A 15,887-nucleotide genomic window follows, 5' to 3' on the forward strand; every position below is an offset into this window, starting at 1 on the left:
TCTCTGAAGCAAAGAGATACGAGTAGAATTCAGTGAAGAGTTAAGCGCTTCACAAAGCACCTATTGTTACATTACTTAGTGTTAAAAAAGATGGGAGTTTTCATGCTCCAGGGTGTAAGCCAACTCCTAGCTAACAGGGCTTCTAAGGAAACTTCCCTAAGATCAGGTTATTCCATTATGTGGCTTCTTGTACCTTTGTGAAGCATCTGGTATTGGCCACTGTCGGATATTGGACAAGATGGACCCTTAGTATGACTGGGGTGGGCTCTATTCCTTTGGTTTTCAGTGTAATGGAATTCTTCTATTAGACTTTCAACAATTTGGTCTAGTTAAATCTCTTCAGTGTTACCATAGTGATTGTAACCCCACACCTGTCTATCCCTGCAGTCCCCAGATTGAGCTGCCTCCATATCTGGAAAAAATTAAACAGCAAGCCAATGAGGCATTTGCATGCCAGCAGTGGACTCAAGCCATCCAACTGTACAGCAGAGCAGTTCAGAAAGCACCCAACAACGCCATGCTGTATGGAAACAGAGCCGCTGCCTACATGAAGCGCAAGTGGTAAGTAAGCTGGACTCCTTTTGTGGAAGGCTAACAAAATGAGTGTGCGCTGTCAAACGTAGCATACCACAGGGTTTGGGCATCAGTACTGCTAAGTATACAAAGTTATGGGCTCCAGACTTGAGTGTGACCCCACAAAGTTCCTTTCTCTTGGGCCCCATTGCTTGGGCTCCTAGCCACATTTGTGCAGAGTGGGGCTCATCTAATAGGATAAAACCTACTGAAGGATATTGTGAAACGTAGAATCGCAGAATTGTGTATGTTAGAGACTGGTTACAGATGGTGTCTGGTCATGAGATGCTGTTAATAACTCACTTCATTGCTCGCTGATACACTCTCTGTAGCTTTCCGTTTCTTTATAACATTAGAAAAAGTCTATAAAAAACCAGTGTCTCTCAAGCAGCATCCATAGCTCTGTGATCTGGTATAGGGAACGTTCCAGTGGAAGGGCTTATAGACATTCATCCCCTGATGAGGTAGAGGTTCTGCTGCTCATCTGGTTCAATCCTTGTTACATTCCTGAAAGCCTAAGACCCCCTGAGGGTCGGTTGTCACTGCTCCTACTGCTAGCTTAATCCAAATCACCACCACTGGCAAAGCACCGAGAGCACATCTAGTGTGAGGTGTATTAATTCTCATACTACCTGGACTAGCCATGTCCTGCCATACTAGAAACTACCTGGGATCCTTTCAGTAACACTGCAGGATTATGGTTAATTTTTGGGCGCTGTCGAAGGCTGCGTCTGGCACACTGCTGAATGCATACTGCTAGCATCTGCAACAGTTAATGTCCCTTCTGACAACAGCCAGAGCTGCTCACACAAAATATGGCAAAGCTGTTTTAGGCGCATGTGTGCGTGCGCGTGCTCACTCTCTCATACAATCTCAGGGTTGGAAGGGACCTCAGGAGGTCATCTAGTCCAACCCCCTGCTCAAAGCAGGACCGATCCCCAACTAAATCATCCCAGCCAGGGCTTTGTCAAGCCTTACCTTAAAAACTTCTAAGGAAGGAGATTCCTCTACCTCCCTAGGTAACGCATTCCAGTGTTTCACTACCCTCCTAGTGAAAGTTTTTCCTAATATCCAACCTAAATCTCCCCCACTGCAACTTGAGACCATTACTCCTCGTTCTGTCATCAGCTACCACTGAGAACAATCTAGAACCATCCTCTTTGGAACCCCCTTTCAGGTAGTTGAAAGCAGCTATCAAATCCCCCCTCATTCTTCTCTTCCGTAGACTACATCCCCAGTTCCCTCCGCCTCTCCTCATAAGTCATGTGTTCCAGTCCCCCAATCATTTTTGTTGCCCTCTGCTGGACTCTTTCCAATTTTTCCACATCCTTCTTGCAGTGTGAGGCCCAAAACTGGACACAGTACTCCAGATGAGGCCTCACCAGTGTCGAATAGAGGGGAACGATCATGTCCCTTGATCTGCTGGCAGTGCCCCTATTTATACATCCCAAAATGCCATTGGCCTTCTTGGCAACAAGGGCACACTGTTGACTCATATCCAGCTTCTCGTCCACTGTAACCCCTAGGTCCTTTTCTGCAGAACTGCTGCCGAGCCAGTCTGTAGCGGTGCATTGCATTCTTCCATCCTAAGTGCAGGACTCTGCACTTGTCCTTGTTGAACCTCATTGTTTGGCCCAATCCTCCAATTTGTCTAGGTCCCTCTGTATCCTATCCCTACCCTCCAGCGTATCTACCTCTCCTCCCAGTTTAGTGTCATCTGCAAACTTGCTGAGGGTGCAATCCACACCATCCTCCAGATTATTTATGAAGATATCGAACAAAACCAGCCCCAGGACCGAGCCTTGGGGCACTCCACTGGATACCGGCTGCCAACTAGACATGGAGCCATTGATCACTACCCGTTGAGCCCAACAATCTAGCCAGCTTTCTATCCACCTTATAGTGCATTCATCCAGCCCAAACTTCTTTAACTTGCTGGCAAGAATACTGTGGGAGACCGTGTCAAAAGCTTTGCTAAAGTCAAGGAACAGCACGTCCACTGCTTTCCCTTCATCCACAGAGCCCATTATCTCATCATAGAAGGCAATTAGATTAGTCAGGCATGACTTGCCCTTGGTGAATCCATGCTGACTGTTCCTGATCACTTTCCTCTCCTCTAAGTGCTTAAGAATTGATTTCTTGAGGACCTGCTCCATGATTTTTCCAAGGACTGAGGTGAGGCTGACTGGCCTGTAGTTCCCAGGATCATCCTCCTTCCCTTTTTTAAAGATGGGCACTACATTAGCCTTTTTCCAGTTGTCCGGGACTTCCCCCGATCGCCATGAGTTTTCAAAGATAATGGCCAATGGCTCTGCAATCACATCCGCCAACTCCTTTAGCACTCAGATGCAATGCATCTGGTCCCATGGACTTGTGCACATCCAGCTTTTCTAAATGGTCCCGAACCATTTCTTTCTCCACAGAGGGCTGGTCACTTCTTCTCTCCCTCCCCCGTAGAGTAGGACCATTGGATAATGACTTACTATCAGCATATCAGATCTCTTGTACTGCTGTTTGTGAGAAACTCCCTCCTGGTAGGAGTTCTCCTATCCTCTTGCCGAGATGCAGAACTACCAGAAATCCGATCTGAATATTGGTAGCTGGCCAGTGGCTGGTATTGCAAAGCCAGGTACAAAGGCTTGGGAGCAGCCTCAGAAGGGTGTAAAAGTCAAGGAGGGAGAAGACTCTAGAGTGAGGCAATGGGATGGAATTGTGAAAGGGGAAACATAGGTAGAGCATCAGGGCAAACTTCATTCATGAAGTGTTAAGAAAAATGATTCCCTTTAGTAAAAAAGTGGGGTTGGCTAGTACATCTGAAACTATACTGTGCTAAGCACTAGAAGGTGAACAGCAGGGTATTTCTTCTGATGAGAAGATGAGCAGTTAAAGCTCCAGCAGGTTTCTTTCCTATGTAATTGTGACGAGGTCCCCAACCTGGACTGAGACCACTGAACCCACCAAACCCACCAGCCTGGACTGTCTCTCGCACTGTGGTGCTAATGTCAAGCTACAAGCTGCTGATAGGCACTGCAATTGTACAGCTATCTACAGGCAGGGACACACCCAGATGAGTTACATGAATGATCACGCAGCCACTCTGACCCATCAATAGAGGGGCCGCAGCCAATTCCCCCCACCCATTCCCTAGCCTTGAATCCCAGAAATATACCGTCTTGCACTGCTCAAGGTTCCCTTTGACCATGCAAACTCATCAATAAGTTTGCCATTTCTTCATAGGAAAGTGGACATGCACCAGCCTTTGTAATCTGAGTTGAGATTCCCCAAGCACTTCAGCTAAAAACAGTTTTAGATAAAATATAAAACAGATTTATTAACTCCAGAAAGATAGATTTTAAGTGATTATAAGGAGCAGTCCTAGAGATCAAATTTGGTTACTTAAGAAATAGAATTTTAGACTACAAATTTATTTTTAACTGGAACAGACTAAGCAAGATTTGAATCAAACAGTCTCTTACCCTAACAGATGGGACAGGCCGTTTACAGTTCCTCAATACACAGATTGGTCCCAGGCTGGAAGGGGGTCTAATCTCCCTAGTTCAAAGTCTTTATCTTCCAGATTTCCTAGGTGTTCAGATTGGGGGTGGGGTGAGAAGCCAAGTGATGATGTCACTGCCTCTTTTTATACCTTCTTCTAGCTGCTAGAAAGATCCTTGCTGTGATGTGAGAGCCAGACAGTCTCCATTGCCTACGTGAACTTTCTGAGAAGCTTCTGGGAGAGTGGATTCTCTTTGATGGGCCATCAATGCCTGTCTGGCCCTCGTTTCTTGCAACAGAAAAGCCGGCTGTGGGCATCTCCCAATCTCACACGTTTCAGTAGCACGTACAGCAATACTTGATAACTTCACATACGCTGATAGTACACACGGTCCAACAGGATATTAAGGTTCAGCAGATCAAGACTTTTAAAATACCTCACAAGGCATGCATTGTACAAAACCTATCCTAATCCTATGACTGTGAATATGGGGGTTCCCAGGCGCTACTTTGCGGTACAGAGTGCCACAGTAATCTTTGGGATTTAACTGAGGGATATATTAGTAACTTGCCAGGAGCACAAAGGGTGTGGTGACTGGCTCCTTTTCTCCTGCCAAAGGCAGCTACCAGCATCCCTCAAATAGAGGCTGGGATCTCACATGAGACAGTGCATTGTATCCTGGCTCCTCAGCCCATGTTGGGACACATTATCCTCCTGGGCTATGTCCTCCATACTTAAGATGGGGGCAGCTGCAGGCCAAGCTATAGAACTCTATGGGCCTCCCTTTGGCCTCCCTCTCAATGAATAATGGGCAGGTATAGAAAGAGGAAGACTCTGGATTGGAAAGTCTTAGCCTATCCCCCACTCGTCCCTAAAGCTACTGCTCGTGGTCTGTAGCTGGTTTTCAAACATAAATGTTCTCTGTCACTTAAAATCTGCAAATGCCCAAGTTTGCACTTACAGGCGAAGTTTCCTAAGCAATCTTCACTGGCTGCAATTAAACCACTTTATATCTAAAGCTTTTGAGCTCACATGATGTCAAATCTTGTAACTCTGGGAGAAGGAAGCTGCTGCTTTAGAATAGCAAATTCTTGATATCCAATCTGTCTGGCTGTTTCCAGTTTGACAGTGGAGACTGAAGTCTTTTTGGGTGTGTCAAAGTAGCAAACAGCCAAACTAACTCTTTTTTTAAAATACCGAGAGAGCCACATTCTGTCTCCATTTCACTTAAAGCTTTGCCTGTGGTCAAGTCTCTTCTTGGATATCAGCTGCATAATAGAAAACTTGTTTTTTAAAGCCATGATTTGAGCAGGGGAGCCTGCATCCACACTGCTGGATTGATGGTATGGTGCTTCTGAAGGTGTATAAAAGTGTTAAGTACTGTGTGTGTTCATGCTGGTTCTGCCACTAATTTCACAGAGAAACCATTTAACCTCTCACTATCACACTCTTCCAGCTGTAATGTAGGGCCAGTATTCACCTACCTCACGAGTTGACACTTACTGCGCTAAATTCAGGCAGGTGCAACTTCATTGTTTACACTAAGTCTGAAATGAACCCATTGTTTGCAAAGTGCTTTGATTTTTCTTTGCACTAGAAGGTGCAGGTGATGATACAGCTGTCTGAACTGTTGGTCTGCAAATATATTTCCATAAATAAAAAGCCTCTGGGCTGATGACCTGCTTTCAAATTCCATTCTGTGGAGAAGTCTGCTTTACCTCACACAATCTTCTTGTGACTCACTAGATTTGGACTTCCGGGCTGAATAGGACTCTTGTGGGCAGTGCTATGCTGTTACAGCAGGGATGGCAAAAGACATTTCTAGGGTTGGGATAGTCTCTTAAAGCCTGGTGGCCTCATCACACACGTATCTTCCTTCAGGGGTCAAGTTGATGCGGGAGGGGGAGATAACCATACTCTTCCAAGTTCCACCCACATGAGTCCTCTAAAACAAGGCATTGCTTGTAGACTGTGCAGATGTTCAAAACCCTGCATGTGCTCGCTGGGCTCATTGGGCGTGGCTCCATTCATTGGGGCCCAGATGGCCTGCTTGACTCACTGATAGTGGAGGGAAAAACAAATGGTGATCTTCCCCCATGGCTCCAAAATGAGGAATTGCTCAGGGCAGTTTTATACTTAAAACACTGCATTGGTGCATCTGTGCTGCTGTAGTGCTTAAGTGTAGCTGCTCCCTTCGGCATTGTTTATCCACCTCCTAGAGAGGTGGTGGCTATATCATGGCGCTGTCTACATAGAGGGGTTGGTTGGATTTTTCACAGCCCTGAGTGATGCAGTTATGCCAATTATAGGTCTGTAGTGTAGAGCTGGCCTCGGAGTTCCCCTTCTTTTCTTATGTACTTTCATGAGCAGTGAAAGAGCTAGCAACGTTCATGTTCCCAAATATCAAATGGGGCACCTGAGTTACCACGTCACTGAGATATATGGGGCAGTTCACGCTTCTGAGAGATTGTTCCAGGCTCTGGCAGATCAGTTTGCTCTGTTCAGATTTGAGATTATCTGTTGCAACCCAAACAGTGTGAGTGTGTGAGGCAGGGGAGGGGGGGTCACACCCCTGAGTGATGTAAAAGCCTAAGGCCAGGTCTACAATACAGACCTAGATCTGTGTAACTATATTCCTCAGGGGTGTGAAAAATCCATATCCATGAGCTACATAGTTACGTCTACCGCTGCGTAGATAAACTGTCTGTCTGCCCACAGGAGAGCCTCTCCCACTGGCATATCTACGGCCTCTCGGGGAGGTGGATGAACGGCCAACAGGAGAAGCTCTCCCGTTGGCTTAAGAGCATCTCCAGTAAAGTGCTGCAGCTGTACCGCTGTAGCATGGTATGTGAAGAAAAGCCCTTAGACTTTATCTTTAAAAATTCTGAGACTGGCACAGGAGGGCAGCTTGAGAGAGTAGCTAATGCTGCTGCCTGCCAGCCCGATCAAAACCCTGGCTTCCATCCCCTCCTTCAGCCCACATCTAATATAACTAAATACCAGAGTGAAAGGTTTGTCAGGCGTCTGCTTCTGGGATGCATGCTGATACAGGTTGGCATTGTCCTCCACTTTCTCCGATAGCCTTGGGGTACAGGGCAATTCGGCATGCTTTAGCCTAAATATTTTTAAACGTAACCAGTTGGATGTTATGATTTGGATCAATAGGTACCAATCGGGGTTACAGAAGACCTTTTTAAAAAAACAGAACAAAACACCTCAGGATGAACATGAATTGCGGGAGGAGAATGCCACTTTGGAGACAAATGTCCATCAGGAATGTAAAATCCTGATGGTTTTATATCCCCCCTGCTGAGCATCTAACTTGGCCATTGGAAAGGGAAATGTGCTGCTACACTGTTTCCCCACAAGAGGGAACACTTGAGCTGCTCTGCTCGTGGAAAGGTATCTGTGCCCTAGGGCTCTCTTCTGCGGGCTTGGCCTGGGGACTTACCCCTTTGGGGATGGGGGATCCCCACCACTGACTAGCTTTCAGCAATGAGACTTGATCTGTAGGACTTAAAATAGTAGCACAGGAAACTGTTGTGCTGCACATTAGGGTGGGAGGCAGAGACCTGGTCCTCAAACAGGAGGTGGTCTCTCTTCTGCGTGGAGACATTTCTGTCAGCTGAGCTCACAAGGAGCAGCTGGGAGACATAGCGAGAGCTCTTGTGAGAAAGGAAGTGCTATTGGAGATACTTGAGCAAATGGGAAGCCCACGGGTACAGGGAGAGCTGAGAAGTAGATGACAAGCTCTCGTGTTGTAGAAACCCTGGAAGAGGGTAGTGGATATTTAGGTCCCTTCAGGGTCTGTTCTTCTCTCTGCAGGGATGGGGATCACTATGATGCTTTAAGAGACTGCTTGAAGGCCATCTCCCTGAACCCAGGCCACCTGAAAGCCCACTTCCGCCTGGCCCGCTGTCTCTTTGAACTGAAGTATGTGGCAGAAGCGCTGGAGTGTCTGGATGATTTCAAAGGGAAGTTCCCAGAACAGGCGCATAGCAGCGCTTGTGATGCACTGGACCGAGACATCAATGCAGCCCTCTTCTCTAAAAGTGATAATGGTGGGTGCCAACACTCAGCCCTTTGGGTTGGATTCCAGTATAACCCAGGATGGAAGTCTTTCCCTAAATTACAACCCTTCTATAAAGTGAGGCTCATTGAGATGCAGTTTGTCCATAGATTTATTTGATCTCCTGGTTGAAAGCTGTCTCCATAATTGCACCAGCTATCTTGTGATTTGCATCTGTTACTTGGTTATTTACGGAGAGTTCTGAGTTTCGTAGTATTTTATGGTCTGTCCCTTCTTGCTGAAAATTATCCCTTTCCTTTTAAAAGGGAGGTTCCTGAAGCTTGTGCTCCTGAGACTACAGGTTGCAGGGGGAGGGTCCCAAACAATGAATTGATGCTTATATAAAGTGTTGGATTCACAGCTCTGGAGGAAGGTCCTTGTGCCACAGAACAGGTACAGTATGGGCAGTTTCAATGCAAGCTTCCTGCCAGTATCCTTCACCTCTTGGCCAGAAGGCACCTCAAGGGAAAACCTCCCCCAATGGTTTATTTGATCCTTGGTTTTTGGAGGTTACCACTACCAAGGGGGGTAGTTATGAGATGGACATCTGCCCTCCAATTGGACTGAACTTGCGCTGAAGAGTCATAATCACTTTTGGTCTTAAGCTGCACATGGGTTCTAGGATTGGTATTGCAAGAAGAGGGTTGAGGTACAGAGGTGGGACAGTGAGAAGGAAGTGTGTACTCTAAGTACCTGTCCTCTGGATAAACTGGCCTTCGCTCTCAACTAGACCTGGCAGCTGAGTACCTCTCAAATAAACTTGCTGGAGAATTCTCTGCTCCAGCATGTGATGTGTGAGGAGGAAAATATCTCTGTACTCTTTATCCTTCCAGCTGAAGACAAGAAAGGGGGCGGGCCAATTCGGCTGCGAGCAACTGGGCGCAAAGACTCCATCTCAGATGATGAGATGGTGCTGAGGGAACGCAGCTATGACTACAAATTCCGGTACTGTGGCCACTGTAACACCACCACAGACATCAAGGAGGCCAACTTCTTTGGCAGGTACATTGACCTTGCATGGTAAAGGTGCAGCATTTCAGTTGCACGGAACAGCAGAGTGCTGCTGTCCAGTGGATATGTCATGATGTGCAGCCCTAGCATGGGTGGCAATGAGAAGATCTTGTTGCTTCTAGTCTGCGGGGGTTTTTTGACCACTGCAGGAACAGCAGAAATGGCAGTCTTCCATGGATCACTGGTTAAATGGTAGGTCAGCATAGAGATGACTGTTCATCACAACTTTCAGTACTCCAGTACTTAGTGCCTAACCATGTGGGCTCTGAGGATGGAGGGAAATGACACACAAGACTACCTTTTGTCACTATCTAGAAATGTCCCTTTCCTTGGGGCGCTGGGACAGTGCTGTCTGAATCTGGAGGTCCGTCTGGTTTTGTGAGATTTCCCTGCTCGGTACAGTGCTGGGAAAGATGCTGATGAGCCTTTAAGTGCATGGTGAAACCTAGTGCTGGATCTGAGTTTTGTCACTAGCTGATTCTCTGAGCTAGTTTTGTATGTTGATGAGAATAAGGCTAACCAGGCAGTGGCTTCCCTACCTCTCAGCCTAATGGACTTACCTGTTCCCGCCTTCATCCCTCAAACCCATGAGAATAGCCACCTCCTCTGAGTGTGCAGTGTAATAGAGAACAGAGCCCTCCTCCACCCTCTCCTTCAAAGCATGACTGCTGGCTTCTCTAACAACCCTGTGATCTCAGCAGAGCCCTTTGTTCTTCCCTTCCTAGCAATGCACAGTACATAGTCAGTGGCTCAGACGACGGGTCTTTCTTCATCTGGGAGAAAGAAACTACCAACCTGGTGCGGGTGCTACAGGGGGATGAGTCTATTGTGAACTGTCTCCAGCCCCACCCGAGTTACTGCTTCCTGGCCACCAGCGGCATTGACCCAGTTGTACGGCTCTGGAATCCCAGGCCAGAGGTAAGAGAAGTAGCAGAGCATCTATAAAGAGGTGGGTCCTGGATGATGGACTTTAGGACTCCAGGCCAGAAGCCATTGTCCTGATGCAAGCAGAAGATGAAGACTGATTACGGGGTACTGGGATAGTTGGATGGATTCAGAGTGAGACTTCTGAGTTTTGTTCCTGGCTTTGCCATTGGCTCACTCTGTTTTTGCCTCACTGTTGCAATTTGCAGAAGGATGGATGACCCTGGCAGCTGTCAGTATTACTCTGAGAGTAAATCTGTGTGTAGCAGAGTAGTAAAAAGATGCCCAGGTAGAACACACTTTCAACTTCTTGCCAAAACACTTGTTTTCAAATGTCATCCTGTGAGCTCCAGGTTAGGCTGTGGACAACCTCTTCTGAGCCAGGCCAGGGATGGCTGATCATGCAAGAGGCTGGGGAAGGCCTGGTATTGGAGGGAGGCTTGGAAAAGGGAAGATGCCTTTGATCATAAGTGGGGCTAAGGTCTAACTAGAACCAGGCATAGCATAATACAGGCTCTGCTCGCCAATGTTTCCTGCCTCCTTTTCGCCAGTGCACCTCTCCTGACCTGGAATAAGCCTTGCTTTTTCAGCACTCGTGAGATGGCTTTTTTAAAAACCAAGCCTCCTTTCTTAATGCTTCCAAAGGAAGGATGATGTCAGGGGATTGCCCAGGAGGGGAGGGGACAGTTGCAGTGTTCCCTCTACTTTTTCCAACCCACGTGCGGAATGAATGTTATGTGCATCAATATGGAGGTGATGTGACACATCACCTCCATATTGGTGCACATAAAATTCATGTGGCAGGGGTGTGGTCGAGGGGTTTGGCATGTGGGAGGAGAATCTCTCCCCTGGCTGCGGCAGGGCTGGAGCTGGGTTGGGATTGGGGAAGGGGCGCCACTCCCCTGGCTGCGGTAGGGCCCGACTGGGTTGGGGCTGGGGGAGGGGCACCTCGCCCCTGGCTGCAGCCTTAGTGCCTGCACGGTGCTTAATAGGCGGCTGCGTGGCCGCGCAGCTTAGAGGGAACTTAGGGAACTTGTCACAATGGGCACCTCAGCCTTTGCTTTTCTCCTCTTTCCCGCCCCTTCCCAAATAAAAAACCCGCTGCGACTCTGTGCCACCCAGTGCATCTTGCCTGAACAGAGAGTCCTAGAACCTCAGGGTTGGCAGGGACCTCAGGAGGTCAGCTAGTCCAGCTGCTGCTCACAGCAGGACCAATCCCCAATTTTTGCCCCAGATCCCTAAATGGCCCCCTCAAGGATTGAACTCACAACCTTGGGTTTAGCAGGCCAATGCTCAAACCACTGAGCTATCCCTCCCCCAGTCTCAGATGCCCCAGCTCGCACAGCCCAGTTGGAGAGCCAGCAGGCAGTGCAGCAGGACTAAGTGCAGGCAGCTGGGCAAAGAATTCTTTTAAGGATGGCCAGCAGCTTGGTCATTAAGCCACTGTATCCAACCCCTGCTTAAATCCTACTTTAATACAATCTTTCCCCAGCACAGGCCTACAGACTAGAGCAGTGGTCTCCAAATTGGATGGTGCATGGCAGCAGGAGTGCTGCCGGACAGCACTTTGCCATTTTTTTTCCTTCGGCGGCAGCTCTGCACGTCCACGGCTGGTGTTCCCCACCTGTGGCTGGTCTTCCGTCGGCAGCGCATCTGCGGCAGATCTTTCGCCCTTCATCCTGGGGGTGTGCGAGCAAAGTTTGGAGACCACTGGACTAGAGGATGCCTAGTAGCATCATGCTGTTGGGCTTGTAACATGAACATACACACATTAGGGAGTGGACCAGCCCGCTAGTCTGGTGTCCTGACTTTCACCCAATTTTCAGTCCAGAAGACGTGAGCTTAAGGCTCCAGAAGGGAGCGGGAGAGATGATACATCCCTCTCCTGTGTGCAAAAAATTACACGGTTCTGGTGTCCCCTCATGTGAGTGCCCTCCCAAAGTGGTCTCTTTTCTTGTTTGCAGAGTGAAACTCTCAATGGGCGTGTGGTGGAAGACATGGAAGGTGCTTCTCAAGCTAACCAGAGACGAATGAACGCAGACCCCCTGGAGGTGATGTTGCTGAACATGGGCTACCGTATCACAGGACTGACCAGTGGGGGGGCTGGAGGCTCGGATGATGAAGACAGCTCAGAGGGGCAAGTCCAGTGCCGGCCCAGCTAAAGCAGAACTGCTTGTCCTTCCTGTAATTGTTTTGTTGAAGGGGAACCTGGTTTCCTTGGTTCTAAACTTTCTCCGACTGCACTGTTTCACACTATGCACAGAGTAGGACAAGCTGGCAGGGGCAGGAGCGGCCTTCTCATTAGACCACCGCCACCATCTCTCCCCCTCCTCCTCGTCACACTACTGAGCAGCATGGCAATGCAGTCTGGGATTTGCCTTTAGTGGAATTTAGTCCCTGCAGGGATTTTGAGTTGTCTGTGAGCAGTATAAATTGGTGACCTTCTCCAGCTGGAAGAAGGGGCATTGGCTACATTCATGCATTTGCAGAGGATTCTTAACGTCCCAAATAAAATGTAAATCTAGGGCAGGGATTATGGAATAACTTTACTGCAGTGATCTTGGTCTCTGAAGCTTGACTTAGCTGCTCTGCTGCCGGCCCTGGGTCCCTGGTCTGGGGCTACTGGTCATAATGGAAAATCTCTTTGGCCCACTGAACAGCTCGCTAGCATTCATCTGGTCTCCATCTCTCACCGTATGGTCCTTGAAGGGGCCTGTGTTTGTGTTTAAAAATGGGTGATGGCCAATCCTTGTCTCTGGGCATCTGCCTTAGTTGATGAGTAAATGGAGACATTGAGTACATGCAATTGGAGGGGGCAAACTGCCTTCCCAGCTTTAATATCCATTATTTTCCTCTGTGTGGCTTGTGAACCTGTAGAGTACAGATGCAGTAATGGGAGGAGACTTGGCCTGGGGTATGAGGCTTGAATGACTAATGTGGGCAGAGCTACCAAGGAAAGTGGCTAATAGCACTCTTCCAAAGCTTCCATCTCCTTCACCCAAAATACTTTTTAGATCCATTTACCTTCTCCTTTCCTAGCACTCATGCCCTGGTGTTGGGAATACTACTGCCATGCACTATTGCATCTGGAGTTTGAGCTTCTAGAAGGTGAAATTTTAGTGCAGTCAACTACTCAATCTCTACTCCTCGCCTCAGCTGAGACGATGTCTCCCTGCCTCCTCACCATGGTGACCTCCTACCTGTGCAACAAGTAGAGGAGGTACTGTGGGTTAGTGATCCTCTCAGGAGCAGTCCTTGCTTTCCCCACTTTTCCCTTGCTAACTGTCCACAAAGCCAGGACTGGTGCTTCATATCTTTAGAACATAGCACTGTATTTCCACTCTTTTGTTTCCCAGGTAATTTGCAGCCCTGTGTCCCTTCTTGCACTTGCCAAACAGTAAATGTACAATTGATCTTACACAACTGTGCTACAGCCTAAGCAGAACTGTGTTTTTTATGACTATCAACTAAAACCAAAGAGCCCCCGGAGATCTTACTACTTTCTTGCACTCTTTACCTTTTGCTGCTGAGGATATAAATATGCTAACATTGGTCCCAGGAGTGTGGGGGTCGTGTGTCTGGGCATGCTGCCTTAGAGCTGTTTCCCCACATGGCAGAGTCCCTGGTCTTCCTGTACCTGTTGTGGAAGGGTGAGTGGCCCATCCTTCCTTCTCTAGCAGCTGTGTGCTGCCACACATTGAAGGGAGGATTGGCTGGGTGTTGGCTGATCAATGTGACTGTCTTCCCTCCCACCACCGCAGCGCACTCGACCTGCTTTTCTGTACAGCAAGGGTGAGCCAAGTATGATCTAAAGAGGTCTGTGGTGTCCCAGGGCCTACTCCCTTTGTAGTACAGTATCTACACTGCAGTATTCAGCAGACCCCTAGAAATCAATGCTCAACCTTCCACCTGCTGTAGTCCCAGGGGGAGCTAGCTGGGACCATGTGGTCTCTGCCTGCTGCACCTCTGCCTTTAAGACACAAAGGCAGCCAATGTTTGCTCCAGCTTACACAGGTGAGGCTCAGCCCTGATGTACTCTGGGTCACTTAGAGATGCACCCTGGGAAGACTGAGTGCTCCTGTGCTCTTCAGAGCCTCAGGAGACTAGGACAGATGGTTTTCATAGTCCAAGCAAACGTAACCTGAGATCTTCTTCCATCCAGACAAGACTTTCCTGGGACAGGCCATCTCTTGGTGGGGGAGGGTGCTTATGCCGTTCCCATTCTTGCCTGGTTAACCTTTTAACATACCACCAATATGGTACATGCGACTCTTAACACAGTTGTGCCCGTTTAGTTGTGTACAGGCTACTCCCCGCACCAGTGTGCCAAAATTCCCAGGTGCTCAGTGTTTAAAATCCAGTGGCAGCAGAAAATGACTCACTTGTTTGGGGTTGTGGGGTTTTTTTTTGGTTTTTTTTTTTTTAAAAACTGGCTTGAGTTTTTTTGCCTAAGATTTTCCAATAGACACGCCTTTCTTTCTCCTCCCTCTCCTTTGCAAGCTTTTGCTGGAATACCTTTTTAACTCTCAAATCTACTGAGACTAGAGACTCTGAAAAGAACAGAACCACAAGCTCTCCTGGGGTTTCTCTTTCCATTGAGCTTATGCCATGGCAGCTGTTTTTCTGAGTGCCAGTGTAGCTCTCCTACCTGCCAGCTGCAGTGTGAAAGCTACAAGATTTCCTGTCTCTGCAGTGGATAGCTGCTTTTTTTTTATGGCTGCTTTTTGGATTAAAAAGAAGGAAATAATGGTGGAGTTGGAGGGAGGAGTCCCTCTGGCCCCAGCCCCTCATTTTGGACAGATTCTGTCTGCTTTACTGCTTGTTAATGGGAAATTCCATATTTATTGGTGAAGGAAAAACCTACTGGGGAAGAGATGTTGCTTTATTTACCTCTGCTGTTTTCTTCTACCCTTCTCCTTGAAAAGAAGCCCCTCCCTTTTTTGGTTAACTCTTTCTAACCGAGGATAGACAGAGATTACTCCTTTATTTTTGTATTTTAGCAGTGGGAATCTCCTTAGAGCCTCTAAGATTCCTTTGGATGTTGCAAAGACAACTGCTCATAGCTTTTTAAATATTTAGAGGACAGTCTCCCAGCCTCTACCCCTGCAGTTGTAGAGATAACACACAAGCCTTACTGTCCTCATTAACAGGAGCAGAATATTTGTTTCTCTGGTCCCTGGAAGAGAAAGGGTTAAGCAATTAAACAGTTCTTTGTTCTAGTTCTCTTTGGTGTCATTTGTTCAGGGGATTGTGCTGCCCCTATTTTCCCCCCCTCCCTCCCACCATTGACCGTACTTGGCTGGGAGGGGGAAAGAATCAGATGACTGGAGGGATGACTATTAAATACACTTAGTAGGGTGCACAGGCTTCTGCAACTCAGTGCAGTGTGTGTGGGGGGGGGGGTGTCTATAAAAGAAGCTTTTTATAGGATGACCTGCTGGTAGTGACTATTTTCAGTAGTCCTCCACGGATGGAGTACTGACTTTGACTGACCCAGTGGCAGGGGGAGCAGCAGCTGTTCTCATGCAGTGTGGGGGATGCGTCTGACCTTGGGAACAGAAGCCTCCTGCCTACACTTATCTCCAGAAGTTCCGTCAAAAATATCCTGGCTGGGGTTTGGACTAGATTGGCTGCCCAGGGCATTTAGTGGAGGAGACAAACTAGCCCGCCGGTGTGATTGCCTTGTGTAAGGATGTGGGATTAGTTTAGTTTCCCTAGAGATCTCTTCTAAAGAGACATGTAAAGGGGAGCTCACATGCTCCATGGCCACTGGGGCTTGTGCCTAATTCAAGGATGTGGGGGAAGGCCCTCCTG

The 15,887-nt window shown here is 48.0% G+C and overlaps 1 protein-coding gene across 4 annotated transcripts in view; it reads left to right on the top strand.

Annotated features, from left to right (window-relative positions):
• WDTC1 (WD and tetratricopeptide repeats 1) overlaps positions 1-15,292 on the top strand; it is a 47,095-nt gene extending 31,803 nt beyond the window's left edge. For all 4 annotated transcript variants that reach the window (XM_077837737.1, XM_077837738.1, XM_077837739.1 and 1 more), the window contains 5 exons: positions 388-561; positions 7,895-8,130; positions 8,972-9,140; positions 9,875-10,067; positions 12,038-15,292. In XM_077837737.1, the coding sequence (XP_077693863.1) occupies positions 388-561; positions 7,895-8,130; positions 8,972-9,140; positions 9,875-10,067; positions 12,038-12,235 (970 nt within the window). In that variant the 3' untranslated portion in view covers positions 12,236-15,292. The remainder of the gene's footprint in view (positions 1-387; positions 562-7,894; positions 8,131-8,971; positions 9,141-9,874; positions 10,068-12,037) is intronic.
• Positions 15,293-15,887: the final 595 nt, after the last annotated feature.

Source organism: Eretmochelys imbricata, chromosome 19 (genome assembly GCF_965152235.1).
Source record: "Eretmochelys imbricata isolate rEreImb1 chromosome 19, rEreImb1.hap1, whole genome shotgun sequence".
Classification (NCBI taxonomy): Eukaryota; Metazoa; Chordata; order Testudines; family Cheloniidae; genus Eretmochelys; species Eretmochelys imbricata.